General features: G+C 40.5%; 2 protein-coding genes and 1 long non-coding RNA gene across 3 annotated transcripts in view; all 3 read right to left on the bottom strand.

Moving 5' to 3' along the window:
- LOC131249083 (uncharacterized) overlaps positions 1-814 on the bottom strand; it is a 98,391-nt gene extending 97,577 nt beyond the window's left edge. The window contains exon 1 of the long non-coding RNA XR_009172668.1: positions 377-814. This is a non-coding gene — a long non-coding RNA (uncharacterized LOC131249083). The remainder of the gene's footprint in view (positions 1-376) is intronic.
- Positions 815-1,616: 802 nt separating this feature from the next.
- LOC131250140 (uncharacterized) lies at positions 1,617-4,732 on the bottom strand. The gene is made up of 6 exons (XM_058250761.1): positions 4,554-4,732; positions 2,926-3,072; positions 2,690-2,827; positions 2,207-2,353; positions 1,949-2,109; positions 1,617-1,828 (listed from the first exon to the last, which is right to left on the bottom strand). The coding sequence occupies exons 1-6, from the start codon at positions 4,584-4,586 to the stop codon at positions 1,765-1,767; spliced, it is 690 nt and encodes a 229-aa protein (XP_058106744.1). The 5' UTR covers positions 4,587-4,732; the 3' UTR covers positions 1,617-1,764.
- Positions 4,733-16,342: 11,610 nt separating this feature from the next.
- Positions 16,343-17,009, bottom strand: LOC131250139 (brassinosteroid-responsive RING protein 1-like). Its single transcript, XM_058250760.1, has one exon. The coding sequence runs from the start codon at positions 16,984-16,986 to the stop codon at positions 16,396-16,398; it is 591 nt and encodes a 196-aa protein (XP_058106743.1). The 5' UTR covers positions 16,987-17,009; the 3' UTR covers positions 16,343-16,395.
- Between the last annotated feature and the right edge of the window lie 3,455 nt (positions 17,010-20,464).

Genomic DNA, 20,464 nt, shown 5'->3' with positions numbered 1-20,464 from the left:
CCTGGACATCTGAATATGGCCAAAGAAAGCCAATTGACCACAAGAGGTTTTTTTAGAACAAAATTGTAATTTCTCCTGTTTGAGATGGAAGACTATATTCCGCCAATTGAGTTACAAGTGTCTAAGTTGGAGTTTCAATGCATATCGATGAGGTTGTGTTTGGATGCTCAGTTGAATTGAAACGTAATAAACAGAAAGTGACCAAGTATGGTTAGTGTCAAGATTGCAATTGCGACAATTTCAAGTTGGTATACATGGAATTGCAATTACGGCATCACCCCCAACTTTGGTCATTCCTCTGCAATGATTTGAATGAATTGCAATCCACTTCAATTGAGCATCCAAATGCACCCTAATTCAGCAATATTGGCATTACTTTCATCTTCATCACTACCCCTTCTCCTGCATCTCCAGATAAAAACTGCGAAAATGGATTTAAAGCTCAGAGCGCCAACACCAACTACAATCCCAATGATCAAACCAGTCTTGCTTTTCTTTCCCCAACCTGGTGGACTTGTAACAGTCGGTATGAAATCTAAATTTAAAAAAAAAAAAAGAAAAAAAAAAAAGAAAAAAGAAAAAGGATATGTATATTCATTTGTTAGTATCAAACAGTTAGAAATTTGTAGAATTTAATTCTAATATTCAGTCCTGGATATATTACCTGGAGTGACACTGATGGCCGAAATGGATGGACCAAAAGTACCTTGATTAGGTGTACAGCAAGTCCCTTTCCCGGCCCAAAAGAGATGGATTTCAAGGAAATTTTCAGTTACAATAGTCTGGAAAGTCCTCTGAACAGCTCTCCTAGAGACCCCACCTGCTGCTTTTTTATATCAAAATCTTTCAATTGAAGATTTCCCTGAAGAAGCAATTAATAGAATTTCAAAACTAATGGAGACTATTCTTACATCAAATTCACAAACTACACTATCAGAAATGCATGTGCCGCCCACATGATCAGAAACGAATGTCCCGCCCAAAGATCAAGTACAGGTATTTTTTTTAGCATTTTAAGATTCGTGGGAACCAATTTCAAAGTTCAAGATGACCCTTATCACGACTGTCCTATCGATGTTCTATGGAACTGTCCGTTTCTTTAGACCACTTAACTATCCCAAGCCTAAATTTTAGTAAGATGTTTAATGGTGATATACTTAAATGGCATTTGGATGCACTATTATACGGATTGGCAATTATTGGTCTAAGTAGAAAAACTAAGTTCTATTTATGATGGATTAGGCTCCAAATTGCAAGTCCACTAGATTTAAGTTGGACTAAAAAGAGACCTGACTGCAATTTAAGGGCTACTCTCTTCATTACAGGAACTAGAAATCGTTATTATTATTTTTTCATGCTTACTTGGCTAAACAAATCAATCACTTATGATCATAGTTGATTTACAACTTGTGATTTGAGCTGAACTTAAGTAGAATGATTTGAATCCCATCTTGAATCTCTTTTTATCTAGATGAATCCTACAATTCTATGATTTGAATCCTATGATTTAGATTCACATCCGGATTTATAATTGTTCTCTTTTGTTTTTAGAAACTAGGATTCCTAGTAGCTGTACTACATGAAAAATGTTTGCTACAAAATATGCACTAATGATTTGGCAACATGCACTTATAAAATAGTATAGCATGGTTGGCTATGTAAATATGAAAATAAGAGAATTTCTCAATGTTAGGTAGAGAAAAATAATGACAACTTAAGATAACTTGAGATACTCATCAATGTCAGCCTTAATCTGCTTTGCTTTCAGAGCACCATCAACCTCAAAGAGAATGCCCGGTGATTGGCTGATTTCAGCCAGCAAATCAATCTGCATTCAGGAGAGAAGAAAGATGCTAGCTTAATAGAGAACTATTAAATATTGATTAGGAAGTTCAAACAAAATCGTAATGCAGCCAACTTCAAGTTGGGAGTAGAAGGATTGGGCAACCTCATGTTTCCTGGGAATGCACTTTGAATAACATTCCGCATTTGAATGCAACTGCGTGGAATCACATCACAGAAGCTGAAATGATAATCACAAAGGAACTCTGGAAAATCATGAAGCAGTACAAAGAGCACCCTTAGAGTGCCTTTGTACAGAAAGTGAACCTGCCCACAAGTAAAAAAAAAAAAAAAACTGATTATACCACAGTTGTGTAAGATGAGGAGAAAGAAGATAATGATGACATTCATGAGTAACACATACCTGAAAGTTGGAACTATCAAGGACAGGGTCAAGGGAACCAAGGTCCAAAAGCCAGTTCAGAAACAATTTGAAATATGCCCTTTGGCTAAAAACAACTTTCTTCTCTTCTGCATCCTTTTGGATAACTCTCACAATCACTGACAAAATCTGCCACATGTCATAATGAGAACACTGTAAGTAACCATAATGGAAGCAGAAGTATAAATTTTATTTTTATTTAAAAACAAAAAAAAAAAAAAAAAAAAAAAAACAAAACAAAAAATTTTCCTTGTGCATGTGTTTCAATTAACCTTGGACAAGAGAAACACTTTACTTGATCCCTGGTCCACCGTACAATACAACAACAACAAAGATAAATGAAGTTATAAATCATTGAATTAATTAAAGAAAACACCTGCTGAGGTTAATGTAACTAGCAACATTTGTTATAATTGAAAAAAATTTCCCATAACCACAAAAATAAAATAAAAAAAAGATCGCTACCTTAATAACTAAAACCACAAGCTTTGCATACATATCAATAACAGCAAATGAGAGATGCTGGACTTGTTGTGGCATTTGTAGGGACAATGAGCTTGGATTAATCATGTCAGTGGCCAAACAATTTGCTACAGAAATTTCCTGAAATTATAGGTAGAAAGAGAAGGAAAACTCTTAACAACTGTGAGGGTCTGGAGGATTCTCATGGAAACATAATACAAACCACGGAAAAAGTTTACCATGAGGATTCGGAAAAAGTGATCCATGAGATCATCCCCTTTAAGCAACCCACTTTGTTGTAACTGTGAGATATAATGGGTATAAGCGACATCAGTATTGCCAGGAAGTTCACAAATCCGACACCACTCAGCAAACAGACGAGAAACCTGCAGTTTATTCATAGAAAATGGAAAGCACATAGAAAAATCAAGATCAGACTCAAAGAAAAATAAAAAAGCACATAGAAAATGGAACAAGCAATGTTAAATAAGACAAACAAACAAGCACCTGCACATCAGGAAGGATTTTCATTCACGATTCAACAAACATAAAATTCATTTCATTTCCTTTTTATCACTTCATATGTTCGTTTTTGGGTTTTCTATGCTACTCCAATTTCCAATTCAATAATTTCCAAGTATCTAATTGGTCCCTAAAGAATCTGAAATTTGAAGAACTACAACTGATTTGATAAATAATGCAACATATGTAAGCAAAGGTATTACTTGAATTCCGTGGCCAGGCACATATATTACTACATGCAACTCATTAAAATTATTTTTACTCAAGTATATGCAACAACATATATATGCAAGCAAGGAAAACTATTACTAGAATTCTGACAGAGGACCACAGGCACATAGATTACTTCACTACATCTGCAAGAATTAATATTAGTATTTTTTTTCCATAATCACCACCGCATCGTCCTAGCCATTTGAGATTGGTGTTACGAACCCTGTTTCGCTAATCCCACTATTCTCATAAAGCAAAAAAATCCTTCATATCACTTCATAGTTGAAAAGGAGCTACTCCATTAGTCATTTCCATTTTAATGAATTGAAATTTTGCAATTGAATTCAACTGAGCATCCAAATGCAGCCTCAATGAACTTGAAGAGATTCCTATGCCAATGAACTAAAAATGTAAATAACCACCATCCCAAAAGCTCTAAATGCCTGAAGTATATAATAAAGCCACTCCACTTTCTTCCCCAAAAGACTTTTTATCTACAGTCATTTAGAAAGCAAACTAGGTATATATACAATATCAAATTATCCATGTTTGTCTGCATATTGCATACACATGAACATGTTACATATGCATACACAAACACATCTAAACCTACATAAATGGGCTATGCATAAGTGCATGTGGACCTATACAGGTTTATACATACATACAGAGAGAGAGAGAGAGAGAGAGAGAGACTGTGCTACATTCATTACATGATTCTGTTTTGTCTTCTGAGTTTCAGCCCAATGGTTTTTTTTGGGTAGAATCAGTTTAGGTTGTATGTTCTCGCAACTGTGATACTTCTAATCCAACACAAACTGACTATTTAGGCAGCATTTGGATGCACTATCCAATAAAATTGCAATAACAAGTTCAATAAAGTGGAAATGACCAAATTGCAATTAGTTAGTATTCATATTCAATAAAGTAGAAGTCCGCTATCAACAGCATAAATAAGTAGGCCGGATATCTACCAGGATGACTTTAGAAAAACATGGAACTGGAAGATGTGCGGAAATGAATCTACTCAATGTGCAGTCTCATGAACATATAAAAACTTGCCTCCATACACCTAGCCATACTACATAGACATGGAATAGGAAGATCCCCGTCGTCCATAAAATCAACTTACTTTGTACCTACCTTGGTCGAGAAAGAAGGACATAGTCTCAACTTCTAATCAAATGGGCCATGCATGTATTTTGAATGTAGGCTGTTTTTCATTTCCTTAGATGTCATTTTGATGAACCGCCTACCACACATGGACGCCATGCTTGTGAGTAAAAATCCAAGAGTATCTTTAAAAAGCCATTGGAAAAAAAAAAACCGTGAGTAAGAACAATATGACTAAGAACATGAAATTACCATTGAGAGCAGATCATAAGCTAATAAAAACCAAGTACAAAATGCATTAATAGAGGAAAGAACCATCAAGATGCATATAATTAGGGATTTACATCGGTCCAAGAGACAACCGTGAGTAAGAATATTAGCTTTGAAAATAAAACAATGAGCTAAATACCATGGATATCTGGCTTCATGGTAAGATGATTTGGACAGTCTAGCTAATTTGCACCAACAGAGATAGCTGTCAGTCCAAAAATACTTACAGGGCCAATACATTTTTTTTTTCTTTCGTCAAGCAATGGATGTCCGACTTGAAAGGAATTTGATTACATTCTATTTACATTTACAATGTGCAAAATGGAGATTTCTGATATGGTTAGCCATAACAAAGCATTTTCCTGTTTACCCTCAGGCCATGACGAATATTCATTTCTCACCAACAGCTCCATATCTCTTTCTATGGAATCACTCATAGCACATATGGATAGCAAGGTTAAAACAACATTTTTATACAAGCGCTTTCTAAAATTTCTAAGTGGGATGGGAATTTCTTAAAAGAAACCAAAAAACAAAAAACAAAAACAAAAACAAAGCAAAACATAACCAAAAAATTAAAAAAATTAAAAAATAAAAATCATGCTGCATATTGCAGAGTGCAAACATCCAAATGCTATTTTGGGCAAAGGAAAAACCAATGTATCAGACCATCAAAACACTAAATTAAAGATCATCAAACATGCTAGCAATTATGAACATTAACAAGCCTGCACATAATACAAAAATGAATAAATTGGGACTGCATCACATCAAGGAAAGCCCTTCAAAATGTACCATAGAACGATAACAAAAATACCGCAGTACCTTGCTACGATAAAAATATTCATGGCCAATTACAAAAGCAACGGTTCTTTCCATACACAATTATTGAATCACCTCCCTTGATCATGACACACTTTTCCCAAAACCATAGCTTAGCAAAACAATTGAATTGCACAGGCATAGGATATTCTATTGGAACCATAATTTTATTTCTCAAAGCAACTGGTTGATTTTAATAAACCTTTGTAATTAATTGCATGCTCATAGCATCTGTAAGAGTTTTGTGTTCTTATTGCCAAGCCCAAGCTTTCATAAAAGAGTATTTCCTTAGCATAGCAGCCAACATGCTAAGGCAACTCGTCCCTGCTCCCTAGGTTATATTTTCAATTCCATAAGTCCACAAATGCATTACAACTTACTTCAGTGGTTACACTTCCACATGTTTGGAGGAGGACGTAGGATATATACCTGAAGGTGGTGGCTGTATAACCATATATGCATGTTTTAAGCTTGCTAGTGTTGTGCATATAAAGCATGCACCTGCCCAACAAAACCTACTTGCAATTCAAATTAATGCAACAACAAAATCAAAACCTATGATAACTATTGTAATATATATTTGAAATATTAATGGAAATAAGTTGCGATAAATACATAAGAGGTGCATGCCTGTGCAACATGCGCTTTGGGAATTTCGTCAAACAGTTAGCATCCCTTCCTCCACATGTTCTTGGTCCCTAGACACTAGATTGATGTTAGTGAAGCAACGATCAATTGGCTCGGGATCAAACCATGCCGCAACCCACAACACCACATTAAGCTTCACAATAGGGTACACCATGCATTTTCCAAGGGAAATCCCCCTCTACATCATCAGACAACAAATTTACAGATAAATTTTAGAAACTCTAATCTCAACATTCAATTTCAGTAAAAAAAAAAAAGTATAAATAAAAAAATAATAATCAAAAACCCCTAAATCTAAACATCCGAAATTTGGAAACAAGCAACAAAAAATTGATTGAAAATTGTTTCTACATAAACTAACCTTTCCTTAAAGAGCTTGTTTGGTGCTCTGCCTGTTACTTTTGCGACAAGTACAGAGAGAGCTCTGCTTTCAGATCTATCAGTGGAAAAGGGGTTTTTGATTTTTTGTGAGTGGGAGTGAGAGAGGGGTTCCGAATCTTTCAGCAGAGAGAGGTTTTAGATCTTTCACAACCAGGAGTGCAAAAACTCGAAATCATCCATTGATGAAGAGGAGTTCGTGAGATCGAGTGGGAGGGGATGGTTAGGGAGAGAAGAGGAGTTCGTAAGAGGGGAGATCGAGAGAGAGAGAAAAGGAGTGCGGGAGATCAAGAGAGAGAGAGAGAGACAGAGAGAAGGGGCGGGGGAGATCGAGAGATAGAGAAAGGGACGTACCTGAGAGGGAATAGGGTTGAGTGGAGGGAGGGAAATGAATGTTTCGTGAGAGGGGGAAAAGAAAAAAGGCAACGCGGTTTTGTGCTTTTTGCCTGTTACGGTCTTGCTACGGTTTTTAACCGTAGCTAAAATCCAATTTGACCGTAGCCATTGAATAATCCATAAGAGGCCCTCCACGGTTCACATTTGATGGGATCTGGATGTACGACTTTGTCAAGGGCTTTGTGGGGTCCATCTTGATGCAATCGATATATCCACTCCGTCCATTAATTTTGTATTTTTTTAATAGGGAATGGACCCAACATCTAGGCAAATCAAAGGTTTAATTGAACCACACCATCGATCAATGGATTAATCTATACTCTTTCCTACCGTGTGGTCCACTTGTTCTTTCGATCTACTTTCTTTTTTGGGTTCTTGCTCTAAAATACTCTTAAAAAATGGATAGATGTATTAGATGGAGTACACGCATTTTAATGGGCTTCGTAGAGTCTCTTATGAGGTATCCAAGGTTGCATGTATGTCTGGCGGAGTTAGCTTTTAGCTACAGTTTTAAAGCTTTAGCTACGGTTTTAAGCCGTAGCAAATGAGCCATGGTTATAGCCATAACTAAAAGTCAGAATAGTCCGTAGCCTTTGGTTATTTTTTTTGTAGTGGAAAAAACAAATATCATCTTGATATAAAACTTCCATGTGCCCCAAAACTATTCAATAGTAGAATTCAATTCACACTGTTTCAGCTGGTGTGGTCTACTTAATCTTTGGATATGATTAATTTTCATAGTTTTAGATGATAAAAGAGATGGATGGAGTTGCACGAATGAGAATAACGGTGGGCTCCACAGACTTTACTCACTACGCATACCGTGCGCGTAAACCGCTTTCGTTTAACGTCTCCGTTTTAGTTTTTATTAAATGTACTTTTTCTAATATATTTAAAAAATGACGAGGTGGCACTGACAGTGACGTTGACCAATGAAAACGCTGGAGGCAGGAACTCCCCGCCTCCGGAAGGCAGAGGATCCGCACTCTTTATAAATATATTTATTATATCCACACCATTCATTTATTTTTTGAGATTATTTTTCTCTTCATCCAATCTGCTCATAAGGCCACACAAACATGGATGAAGAGAAAAAAACAAATGTTAGAATGATCCAACACTTCTATGACTCCAAGAAGGCTTTAATAGTAGACGTCCAATCTCCCACTTTTTCTGCAAAGTGGTCCACTTGATATTTGGATCTCTTTTATTTTTGGGTTCAAACCTTAAAACGATCTCTCAAAATGGATGGACGGCCTAAATATAACACATACCTTATGGTGGGGCCCACATAACTTGGTGACCTCAACACACCAGCCAGATGGCTGGTGTGCCACACGATTTGGTTTGGTCAACGGGAGCGGGTTAGGCATTTACTAGGTAGCACCTTTGGCTATACCCTTACTGCAGGGCCCACCTCAATGATGTATGATGTATTGCATATCTATGCTGTCCATACGTTGTTTTCAGCCAATTTTATAATATGGTCCCAGAAATTAAGCATATCCAAATTTCAGGTGTACCACACCATAGAAAACAATGGTGATTGAACACCCATCATTAAAAACTGCCCAAGGCCCATCATAAGTACGTACTTAAATGTTTACGTGCCATCCAACTCCTTGATAAGGTAAATCAGACATGGACCATGGGAAAATACAAATATCAGCTTGATAGATACATTCATGGCCTGTAAAAAAAAAATTAATGGTCATCCACTACTTTTCCCAATTGTGTGGTTAAGATTTGTATATGCTTAAATTTTGGAATAACGTCGACTAAAAAATGGAGAGCTTGAATATACGTTACATCCATCAAAATGGGTCCCACACAGTAAGGATAATACCTGCCAAGGTGTTACCCAAGTAACACCTAATCCACTCGCTTGGTCACCTGCTATGGGGAGCCGAGATCCCGGACTCGCCCAAGACGGTGCGACCTGTTCCAAAAATGTAACCGATGCAATTATCAAGTTGACAATACCACAGGAAAGAGTAGTGATAGACCATTGACAGATACCAAAGTTATGAATCAAGCTGTTTGGATGGCAAATAAGCAGTTTTTAATAGTAGGGCATTCAATGACCATTATTTCTTATGATATAGCCCACCTAATAATTCCAACTACTTCATTTTTGAGAGAGAGAGAGAGAGAGAGCGAGAGAGATATATATATATATATATATATATATATATATATATATATATATATATATATATATATATATATATATATATATATATATATTGCATTGATTTTGTGAACAGCATGGATATAGAATACTAAGGGTGTACACCGAGTTGAATAGAGTTGAGCTAGCCTCAGCTCGACCCGGCTCGGCCACTAGCTGATCCTAGCTCAAACTCGGCTCGGCTCGGCCCTCGGGCCTAATTGGCTAGCTCGACTGGGTTTGACCAGCAACTCAAGCCAATTTGAGCCAAGTTCACTTGTGCAGCATTTTTATAAACACATGGACTACACCTTCAAAATCTACCATAAGTAAAATAGCAGCAGTGATTTTACATGTATTTTATCAGACACCTTCTAAGCAAGATAAAAGTTATGGAAAAAAAATATATATATATTTGTTTCATATGCATACTTTCCTTACCACCAGCCACACTTTGTTAAGTTATTTCATCAAACATTAGGTGGGCAACATCAATATCAAAGTAACCAAGTCACTGAATTGATTCGATCCAAGTACGATTCGAATTGGGTTCGATCCGAGTTGAACTCATTTTTGAGCTCAAAAAATCAGCTCAACTGGGCTCGAACTCAGCTCCAAATCGAGCTTTTTCGAGTTGAGATGGGCAAGCTAACCAAGCTAGCTCAGTTCGTGTACAACTCTACAGAATACATACATCAAGGTGGGGCCCACATTAAGAGGTGCGCCGTCTTGGGCGAGCATCGGGTCTCACCTAATCCGGTCCCTATTATTTTTTTTTTCACGCACAAGGCACAATTAAATCCTACCACGTGGGGTCACCTGAAATATCCCTGATAATAATATGAGGACACTGTAATTTGAGGATGCGGATAAAGACCCCTGTGGCGGCCTACGTGATCCTTGGTGACTGGATATGATTAAGCTACCTTTCTCTATCATATTAAATTATTCACATGAGCGGATTGTGTGGTGCTCTCGTGATGTGCTGACATAACAAAGTTATGTTGGCCCACCATGACATATGTGTTATATCCATACCGTTCATCCATTTTATAAGATTATTTTAGGTCATGGGGAGAAGTACGGGGAAGACCACACCATAGAAAGCAATGGAGATAATGATGCCCACCACTGAAACCTTCCTAGGGCTCACCATAATGTTTATTTGCCATCCAACCTATTCATAATGTCAGAAAGACCCAGATGAAAGGGAAAAGGTAAATATCAGCTTGATCCAAACTTTAGATGCTCCTAAGAAGTTTTCAAGTGTAGGCATTTAATTCCCACTGCTTCCTATAGTGTGGCCCACTTGAGGTTTGGATAATCCTTATTTTTGGTATCATGATCTTAAATGATCTAAAAAAAATTGATGGACGGTATGGATATAACATATACTTTATGTTGGGGCCAAAACACTTTGCCACATCAAATCGGTGGTGGCACACCACGCAATTCTTTGCAGTACTCACCTAACTTTCAAGTTCCAAGCGATGCGGATTGGGTACAGACCCCGCCTGTGCCGTGCTCGGAACAGGTTAGGGCTTTGAGGGACCCACCATCATGTATTGGTTTATCAGTACCGTCTGACCATTTTTTTCATATCATTTTAGAATCTAAGCCAAAGAAAGATGCAGATCCAACGCTCAAGTGGACCACACATTGAGGATTAAACTTCCACCATTAAATACTTCTTTAGAGCCTTAAAAGTTTTGGATTCAGTTGATATTTGTTTTGTTGTTTCATATATGTGACTCTACGAGCAGGTTCGATGGCAAGTAAACATCGCAGTGGCCACTAGGCAAGTGTTTCAATGGTGGCCGTTATTATCACCGCTGCTTCCTATGGTGTGGCCCACTTGAGCCTTGGACCTGCCTATTTTTTGTCTTATCCCTTTAAAATGATATGAAAATATGAATGGACGGTGTTGATAAACCCATAAATCACTGTGGCTCCCTCGGAGACCCAGCCTGTTTCGAGTTCGGGACATGCCTGATCAACGTTGTAACATCCTGAATTTTCACTGTTTTGGATTTCCAAAATTCCTTTAAATTTTTTTTAAAATTAATTAACTTATAATATTACTTATTGACCATTAGAACTCAATGTTAGTGTATACAGGGGTAGTACCAGTAAAGAACCGCACCAGTCCAATTAATCAGCCGTAGGAAGCCAATGAATCCGCCCGATCACTTGAACATCAGGTGTAGTGTAACGACCCGCCGAACCAGAACAATGTCTTGGGGCGTCCACGTAAGATTTGCCATAAGACCATTCGTTTAAGCTACTCGTAGTGAGGTATCACAAATAAATTAGACCAAAATTTGCTCAATTAATTAGGCCAAACGGGTCCTGATAAAACCTGGTGCGGGCCTCCAAGCCAGATGACCGTTTACACCTAGCGACAGCCCGTGCGGGCTGTACCGCGACACAGGAAGGTCAGAAAAATCTAAAAATTTAGGAAACCATAGAGCTCACTGGGCTTGTGGACCATCGCGAACCACGGACCCAGTGGACACCCAGAAGTGGGATCTGGCACTGACTAAATGCACCCCATTTATGCCAGGACCGGAATCTGGCGCTCGCAAATGAAGCTGAGATACAAGGCTATCCAGCCATCGGATCTCTTCTACATTTTCAGGGGAGGTCTAATTAATTTTTCTACACCCATCCACAAACTCTGGGACCCAATCGTGAAACGGTGACCGTTGATCGCAAATCGAGCCCATGCGACCAAACCCCATATCTGATCATTCTCAAATTTTGCATGGCCCTTCATCGGGCCATAGAGCACCTATCCTATAAGTTTCATGGTTGGAGGGCCACCAGAACTGCCCCGATTTTCTGAACAAGCTCTAGACCGCTCGTTGGTGGGCCATTAGTTCCAAAATTATAGAGTAATGTTCGTCTTACTGGGCTCGACGTCCATCGCGGGAGTTGGACCGGGTAGTGTCCAGAACCGCTCAACTTGAGCCGAGGGACGAGTGCATGAGAAACGCAAATACCCTAAAAGAAAGGAATTGAAACTTAAGTGAATTGAGTCATCCACTCTTATGCAAAGTTGAGGATTTCGGACCGTCGGTTTGCGACCAAACTTCACACATGGAGTAAGGATATTTCCCTGCTCATATCCGTATAGTCGTGGCCCCGATCGACCATCGGTGACCGTTGAACAGATTTCTAATCATATCTGTCAATTGGCGCATCCAAATGGCGGGCCGATCATGTTTATACGTAGATCATCATTAGGGCTAACTATCCTATGGTGTATATCAATATGTATACCCTATAGTGGGCCCTAGATCTTGAAAAGACCCTCCCATAGGTCTAGTATCATAAAAACCCAACTTTTTAGGGCTATTTTCACCAAATCTGGCATTATAAAAGGGCCTCATTTGGGCTCTCTCTCCCCACACGATTTTGCCCTAGAGAAGGAAAGAGAGAAGAGAGAAAAAGGAGAAGAGAAAAAGGAGAAATGAGGAGAAAAAGAGAGGAAGAAGAGAGTGAAGGAGGGTGTTGTTGATGGTGGGGCCCAAGGAAGCTCAACCTTGCAACTCTCTACCCTTTCTCCAAGGAAATCCCTCCACCACAACCACACATTCGCTCCGTTGATCGTCTAGGTAAAATCCCTCACCCTTTTTTCTTGAAATCCATGTATTGAGAAGAGATTAGCATGGATTCTAACATACAAATGCTTTGTTTTAGAGATTCCGGCCGTTCAACCCCAAAAATTCCCGCTCATAGGTCGTCCCCAAGCCTCCAACGAATTCGAAGGTGCGGACTATTGCTCTTAGGTAGCCTAGCACCAATTCTAATATGAGATTAATGATTTTGGTTGCTTAGATGTCATATTTGGAGAATTTAGAAAAACCCTATGAGTTGTAGGTTTGTTGAAATAATATGGAATTGTTGCTTGGCTCTTATGATGATTGATTTTGCTTCTCACATAACTTGATGTATGGTTGACAATATGCCCATGGTTGCTTGATTCTTTTCCTCACATGTGGTGTTGCTTTATGTGTATAATTCATAACCTTGTGCACATGATTTCTTGGGACGGAGGAAGTGTTTAACTTCCTCACACACTCACACACTCACACGCACCTTAGTTATTAACAATATATATTTGCTTGCGAAGATGTCCGTATTGTATGGATAGAATGCATAAGTATAGGATACTATTATGCTTGATGATTTTTGGATAGTTGGCATGCTATGAATTCCCTCACCCTCCTTGGGTTGGTCAGGAATTTGAGAAGTGACGGTAGTCCCATCGGTTGTACTATGCTGTGGCTAAACCCATGCGTTTGGGCGGGTGTGTTCGGGTGGCTGTAGTTCAACTACATGGGTCCTTTGTGCCCGATGTCACTCGCCTCATGCTTGCCCGACTCAGGTGGTCTAGCCTACTATCTGACCAACCTTGTTCGTTAACCCTGTTTGCTCACACATGTATGGAACCTGTAACACCCTACAACCGTTGTCGCTCATCAATAACCCACTTGAAATTTCGTCCACAGCCTCGTGAGCCGGGCATGGTGGAATGGGACACTATGTCCGAGCTGTCGGCCTATGCTGGGGTACCGCGCCTCCCCATAGTGACCGCGAGCGATCCCTTTCTCATAGCACTCCTCATGTGCTTGAAGTCGGGGATGAGGAACCCAACGGGATCACGGACCACGGGGTCTCGTCCTCACGCATTGGGGGGTCTTGGCCTAGCAACCCGTTTAGGACATTGATACGTGAGGTGTACCAGATTCCCAAATCTGCTAGATGAATGGACCTAATTAATCACACGGCTAACACGATCGCATGCATCGCACTAGTTAGGGTGGCGATTCGGCAGTCGAGGTCGCACTGAGGGAGTGTTGGCATTGGCGATTGTTAGATGGTGTCGCACGAGGGAGCGTTGTGGTGAGGGTATGCATCATGTCATGCTGCATACATGCGCATTAATAAGATTAGTTTGACATTTATGCTTGACTGCTTTTCATTAATGTCATATTATAATTGATGTCTGTGATAACTTAAGACTAATAGCACCTACTGAGTTGATCACTCACTCCCACTCTGGGACGGTGTTTTAAAACACCAACCAGACCCATTCATAGATGCAGGTGGCTCGGGATTAGAGGAGCCTGGTGAGGCGAGCTTCGAGGAGGAGGACGAGCTGTCCTACTTCCAGTGGATGGACGGTTCTCCGCTAGCTTGAGAGGCGGGATTGGATCGCTGAGCAGGGGCTCAGCTTTACTCTTTTTGGTTATATTATTCTTTTGTGATTTTATTAGGTAGCATCTTATGCGACCCATGTATTCCTTTGGACATGTATATATATATGTATATATTTGTATTCAGTCTCTTTCATTTCAGTGGACTTGTGTGGATGTACTTCATGTTCCAGGAGATTTCAGGCTGCGCATTTAGATTGGACGCATATTAATGAAAATTGGCTATAAGTAACCTCAGGAACTCAGGAGTCGAGTATATGCACGACCCCCGATTTTCAGGGCGATACAAACATCCCTTTTCAAACGTGCTTTGTTAGGCGATCACCTCTCTGATAGCAGCATGTGAGCCCTCCAATCCAACCACGTGGTATGTCCATAGTGATTGGTCCCACACAATCCACATCCGTGATTCGGTCGGCACGGAAGCCAAACCATCGAAGCACGTGTGTCACGAGTACAACTGGCCCCACTCAATCCACATCCATGATTTGGTCAGAACGGAAGCCAAACCATCGAAGCACATGTGTCAGGAGCGACTGGCCCACTCGACTTGTCGAAGTCATTTAGACCCAACTGGACCCTAGCAGAATGGGTGAGTTGGTCCGAATTGAGTAGGCTTCACCTAATCCAAATTCAAACCGAGTCAAGTTTGAGTTACCCAGTAAGTCAACTCAACTCAACCCAAAACTCGATCTAATGAGACTCGACTAGATCTAAAACTAACTTGACTCGAATTCAGGTGTGTGTGTGTGTATCCTAATTTTTAAGTATATTTAACCAAATATGTCGCACCCAAGCCCGATCCCAAACTCTCTCTTTTCCTCCCTTCCTCATGCTCCTCTTCGAAGCCCGGCAACCACCCTTTCTCCCTCATCCTCCTTTTCCACTCCTTCCCTCCCTCCTCTTCTGACCCCGGTAGCCACCCATCGGCCACCGCCATCACCATCCTCCTCCTCTCTCTCTTATCCACTCCCTCTCTCCCTCCTCTTTCGAGCTCAGCAATTACTGACCACCATCACCACCCTCATCTTCTTTGTCCACTCCACTCCCTCCCTCTCTTATCTCTCAATCGAATCGATGCCAACTCGAACTGACTTGGTACTTTTGACCGGGTTGAATTTGATCCAGATTAATCCAGGAAAAACTTAGATTCGGATCGGTTCAGGCATGCTGGACTTGGTACCGAGCCGAGTTGAGCTCCGGTCAACCCTATTTCAAAACCGGAACGAGTTGGGTTAGCCCTAACTCGGTCCCACTTCACTCGATGCCCCAGCTACGACAACTGCTTAGGCGAGAGTATACTTGCCAGAATTTCACACAAAAGTTGCACTAGGCTCCATGTCGTAACCGTTGCACAAGGTACAAGATCTGAACCGTTCATCACTAGACCCGCCATCTAAAAAGTCATACAGAGAGTCCGCATGTCCACTTACCAAAATGCGTTTGAATAGAATCTACGTAAAGTATCAACCTGTGAATTCCTATTCTCTTGACTTGGACATTTTAAAGTATGGACCACCTGATAAACGGCTCAGATTTTATACAACAACTCAGGCATGCCTGCCGCGGGGGGTTGACAACATCTTTACGCGAGAGTACACTCACCCAGTGGCAACGCTCTTTTTAATGCAGCACCGATAACCATCCGATTGATTCAACGGTTCAAATGAAAGGAATCGAACGGTCCTGTTTCATCAAACAACTGTTCACTAATCAGAGTTTAGAATCTTTAGATTACTCAACGGCCAAATCTGATTTTGAGATTGTTAATTATTTACAGCGAGTTCCACGTGTTCAATTTCCGAGTGCCTGCGTATCAAGCATCGCACGCTACCAGAGTAGCTTTTACCTCCCTCCACACACAATTAATAATAAAAAATTTTAAATATATATATCAAAAAAAAAAAAAAAAACACTTTACAAAAGTGGCTGAATTGGATTGCCTAACAACCCTTCTACAGAGAGCTGACCAGATGCCACGTGGACGGATCCTCGCCGTCCGAATACAAAGCCGCCTCAGCTGCCCAAAGCCTCTCCTGGAATTCTTCCCTGATTTCTTCCGGAACCAAATGGCTCCTACACAGCGGACACGTCTTCTGGTCACAATCCATCCAACGGTCCAAACAGCTCACATGGAACACGTGCTCGCAGTGCCTCAACCGTCGGATCTCGTCCTCCTCCTCAAACTCACACAAGCAAATCACACACCCGTCCATCACCTTCTCCGTACACAAATCCCCAAAACAAACGACGGGCAAGAACTGCCGTATGAGCATTGCCGACGGGGACTGGAATCCAGGCCGTCGGATACGATCAGACGCGTCTGACGAAACGGAGACTTCGTATTCGACCAGTTGGGTCAGACCCAGAAGCCCGAAAAGGGCGGAGATGAGATTTCTGAGGAATCCAAGAGCGTAAAACGCGTGTAGAACGCATCTGGGAAGAGCTAGGTCGGGTAAGGCAGAAGGAAAACCCATGGCGAGAGGTGGGGACGGATTGCAATTTGCAAGTAGTCGTTGTGGAGAATCAATAGGGTCAGTTTGCATTTTATAGGGGGCCGGATTCGGTCAGGGCGGGGAAACAGCGAGTTCTGTGAAGGCCTGACGTGGCGAGACGTAATTTGTCCAACCCACGTGAGACTCGATCGAGTACATACTCGACCGAACGACTTTTCAAATAAATAGGATGCGCAACCTCGAAACTGATCGGTGCTGTTTGGGCCATACCATGATGTATTTGTTTCATCCACGCCGTCCATCTATTTTTTCAGCTCATTTTAGGGCTTGAGCCCAAAAACGAGGTAGATCCAAAATCTCACATGGAACTCTACAAGAAAACAGTAGTAATTGAATGCCCTCCGTTCAAAACTTCATACTCGACTAACTTTCAAATAGAATACAAATTGCTGTCGTATTTTAATTTTTCAAACTCCTTTAAGGTAAGATATTTAAATTGAAATATATCCAAGTATTAGGTGGACTACTCTATGAAAAAACAGTGGTAATTGAATGCTTACCATTAAAAATATGGTTCGCCCACTATTATGTTGATTTTTCATTTAATATATTGAATACGTCACAGAAACTTACATAAAAAGAAAACAAAAATTATCATATTGGTCTAAAACTTCCATGGCCCTAAGAATTTTTAATGGTAGGAAACCAATCATCTCTGTTTTCCTGTGTGGTGGTATACTTGAGATTTGAATTAGTCCCATTTTTGGAATCGTAATCTAAAATGATCAGTCAAAATAAATAAACGGTATGGATTGAACATGTTCATCATGGTGGGTCCCATATAGCACGACCACGAGGTTGCTGTTGGGAGTGTCAGTATGCAATCCGCGTCCTTTCGAACATGGTTTTTGGGGCCTGGGTAGCACATGTGGCCCAATCAAATGTGGCCACGTCATGGTCTGTCCAATTGGGTATTAAGTCTGTGTTGGGAGAAAATGACAGGAAATGGGATTCTTCTCGCTGACGGATGTGATAGGAAGTTTCTGACTTTATATACATGCGTGGATGGATGGATATGCATGGATGATAAACGTGGGGAATATGGGTTGCTTTTTTGGACCTGATTTTATAATTGGAGATGTTTTTGTACTCTGGCGGAGTGTGATGGATGATACGCAGCCACTTGGAAATTATTACTTTTGATGTACCGTGAACCAAAAATTAGGATTCTTTCACAATCTGACCATTAGACAATTTTTTTAATTGTTTAAAATTAAAAAAAAATAAAATTCAAAAGGTTCTATTTCCACAAAGGAAGCCATTTAGGTGAGACCCGGATCAACTAGGTGGGTGGGACCCCTGTGGAGCCTACTGTGATGTATGTGACTACATCCATGCCGTTCATCCCTATTGATCAACAAAACGAAGGAGTTCCAAATTCTAGATGAGTAGTGATCCACCATTAAAAACTTCTTGTGGGGCTAAAAAAGCTTTGGATTAAGATGACATCTGTGTGCTCTTTTCATCTAGGATTTTATGACCTTGTTGATGAGTTGGATGTCAAATACACATTCCTTGGATTCCATGGACTTTTTAATTATGGTGAGGATTCAATCATGACCTTTCCTATGGTATGGTCCACCTAAGATTTGATTCAACTTCATTTTTTGTATCATCTCTAAAATGAGCTTTTAGAATGGTTGGACGGTGTGAATTTAATGCACATACATCACTGTAAGCCTTACAGTCACGGGTCTCACCCACCTCGTGGATCCCGGGTCTCACCAAATCCGCTCCCTTCAACAATCAAATGTCCACCAATTAGAATTATAACACGTTTGGAAGGATTCATTCAGAATGAGGGTGCAGCTTCCGTGGATTCCGGATCCACCGAGTTGGGTGGGACCCCTGACCGTGGGGCCCACTATGATGTATATGACTACATCGTCACCGTCCATCAGTATTGAAAACTCATTTTAAGAAATGATCCTAATTTAAGATGGACTATAGTAGGAAACATAGGTGATTGGCTATTAAAAAATTCTTATGGGCTACAAAAGCTGTTCTCTGTGGCATGGCACATCTAAGATTTGACTCAATTTCATTAGTGCAATCATGCCCTAAAATGAGCTGTCAAAATAGGAAATGGATCAGTGCTCTCTGTGCTCCACCATGATGTATCTGTTTCATCCATGCCGTATACCCATTCTTCCTGATCATTTCACGGTATGCACCCAATCTCATGAGGACCGGACAATGTTGATTGAACGGTCACCATTAAAAACTTTCTGAGGCCCACAAAAGTTTTGGATGAAGATGATATATATATTTTCCCTTCATCCAAATCTCTATGACCTAATCAAGAGGTTAAATGTCAAAAAACTATTACAGTGGGCCTAAGAGGTTTTTAATGGTGGACATTCAATCACTGTCATTTTTTACACGATGTAGTTCACGTGACATTTAGATCTACCTTATTTTTTAGATAAAGCCTTAAAATTATCTTTCAAAATGAATGAACGGCGTAGGGATAAAACAAGTACAGCATGCTAGAGAGACCACATAGCACCGACCACTAGCCATCTGGCTGGTGGCAGCGTCACTGGCCAAACCGCGTCCGTCAAAATGGTTGGACATTGTGGTTTTAAGGCACAGAACCCCACAGTCAGCGTCCCACCCACCTCGGTGGTGAGACTCAGCGTAGTCAAGGGGACGCGGATTGCGTACTAACAGTAACGTGGCTATTGTGCTGTGGGCTCTGCCATAATGTATGAGTCCCATCATGCCATCCATTCATTTTCCTATATTATTTTATAGTATGAGATCCCAAAAACGATGGGATCCAAATCTCATATGGACCACACCACAGGAAAGAGTGGTGATTGAACACTCACCGTTCAAAACTTTTTAATGGCTACAAAAGTTTTGAATTAAGCTGATATTTATGTTTTCTCTCCATCCATGTGTACGTGACATAATCAACCGTTTGGATGACAAATAAACATTACAGTGAGTCTCAGAAAGTTTTTAACAGTAGGCAATCAATCACAACTGTTTTCTTGTGGTGTGGTCCACTCGAGATTTGGATCTCCCTCATTTTCTGGGTCATGCTCTATAATGATCTATAAAAATAGATGGAGGGCTCGGATTATATATATATATATATATATATATATATATATATATATATATAAAAAAAAAGCAGGCTCCTCGGAGCACTGTCAGTAGCCACCAACCTCGCTACTGACGCTGTCAGAGCGCAATCCGCGTCCGTAGTCAAGGGTAGCGCGGTCCATCGGTAACAAGTCTTATTTGGTCAACCACCGCGGAAGAGGGCTGGTGGACCTAACTCGCCTGTTGCCTGAGCCACCGGCCACGGGTAGTTCCTGTGGTTGGAGCTACGTGGGCCGTACATAGATGCCCCTGACAAATCAACTCTGTCCAGCGGTTTTGCAAGACCACATTAACAGGATAGGAGTGAGAAAATAGGCATGCGTATTCAACAGTCAGGTGGGCCGCATCACATTAAACAGCATGGATTGAACACCCACCATTAGATTTTTGTAGG

The sequence above is a fragment of the Magnolia sinica genome, chromosome 6 (genome assembly GCF_029962835.1).
Source record: "Magnolia sinica isolate HGM2019 chromosome 6, MsV1, whole genome shotgun sequence".
In the NCBI taxonomy this organism is placed as follows: Eukaryota; Viridiplantae; Streptophyta; class Magnoliopsida; order Magnoliales; family Magnoliaceae; genus Magnolia; species Magnolia sinica.
This window is presented reverse-complemented; position numbering and strand designations above follow the sequence as displayed.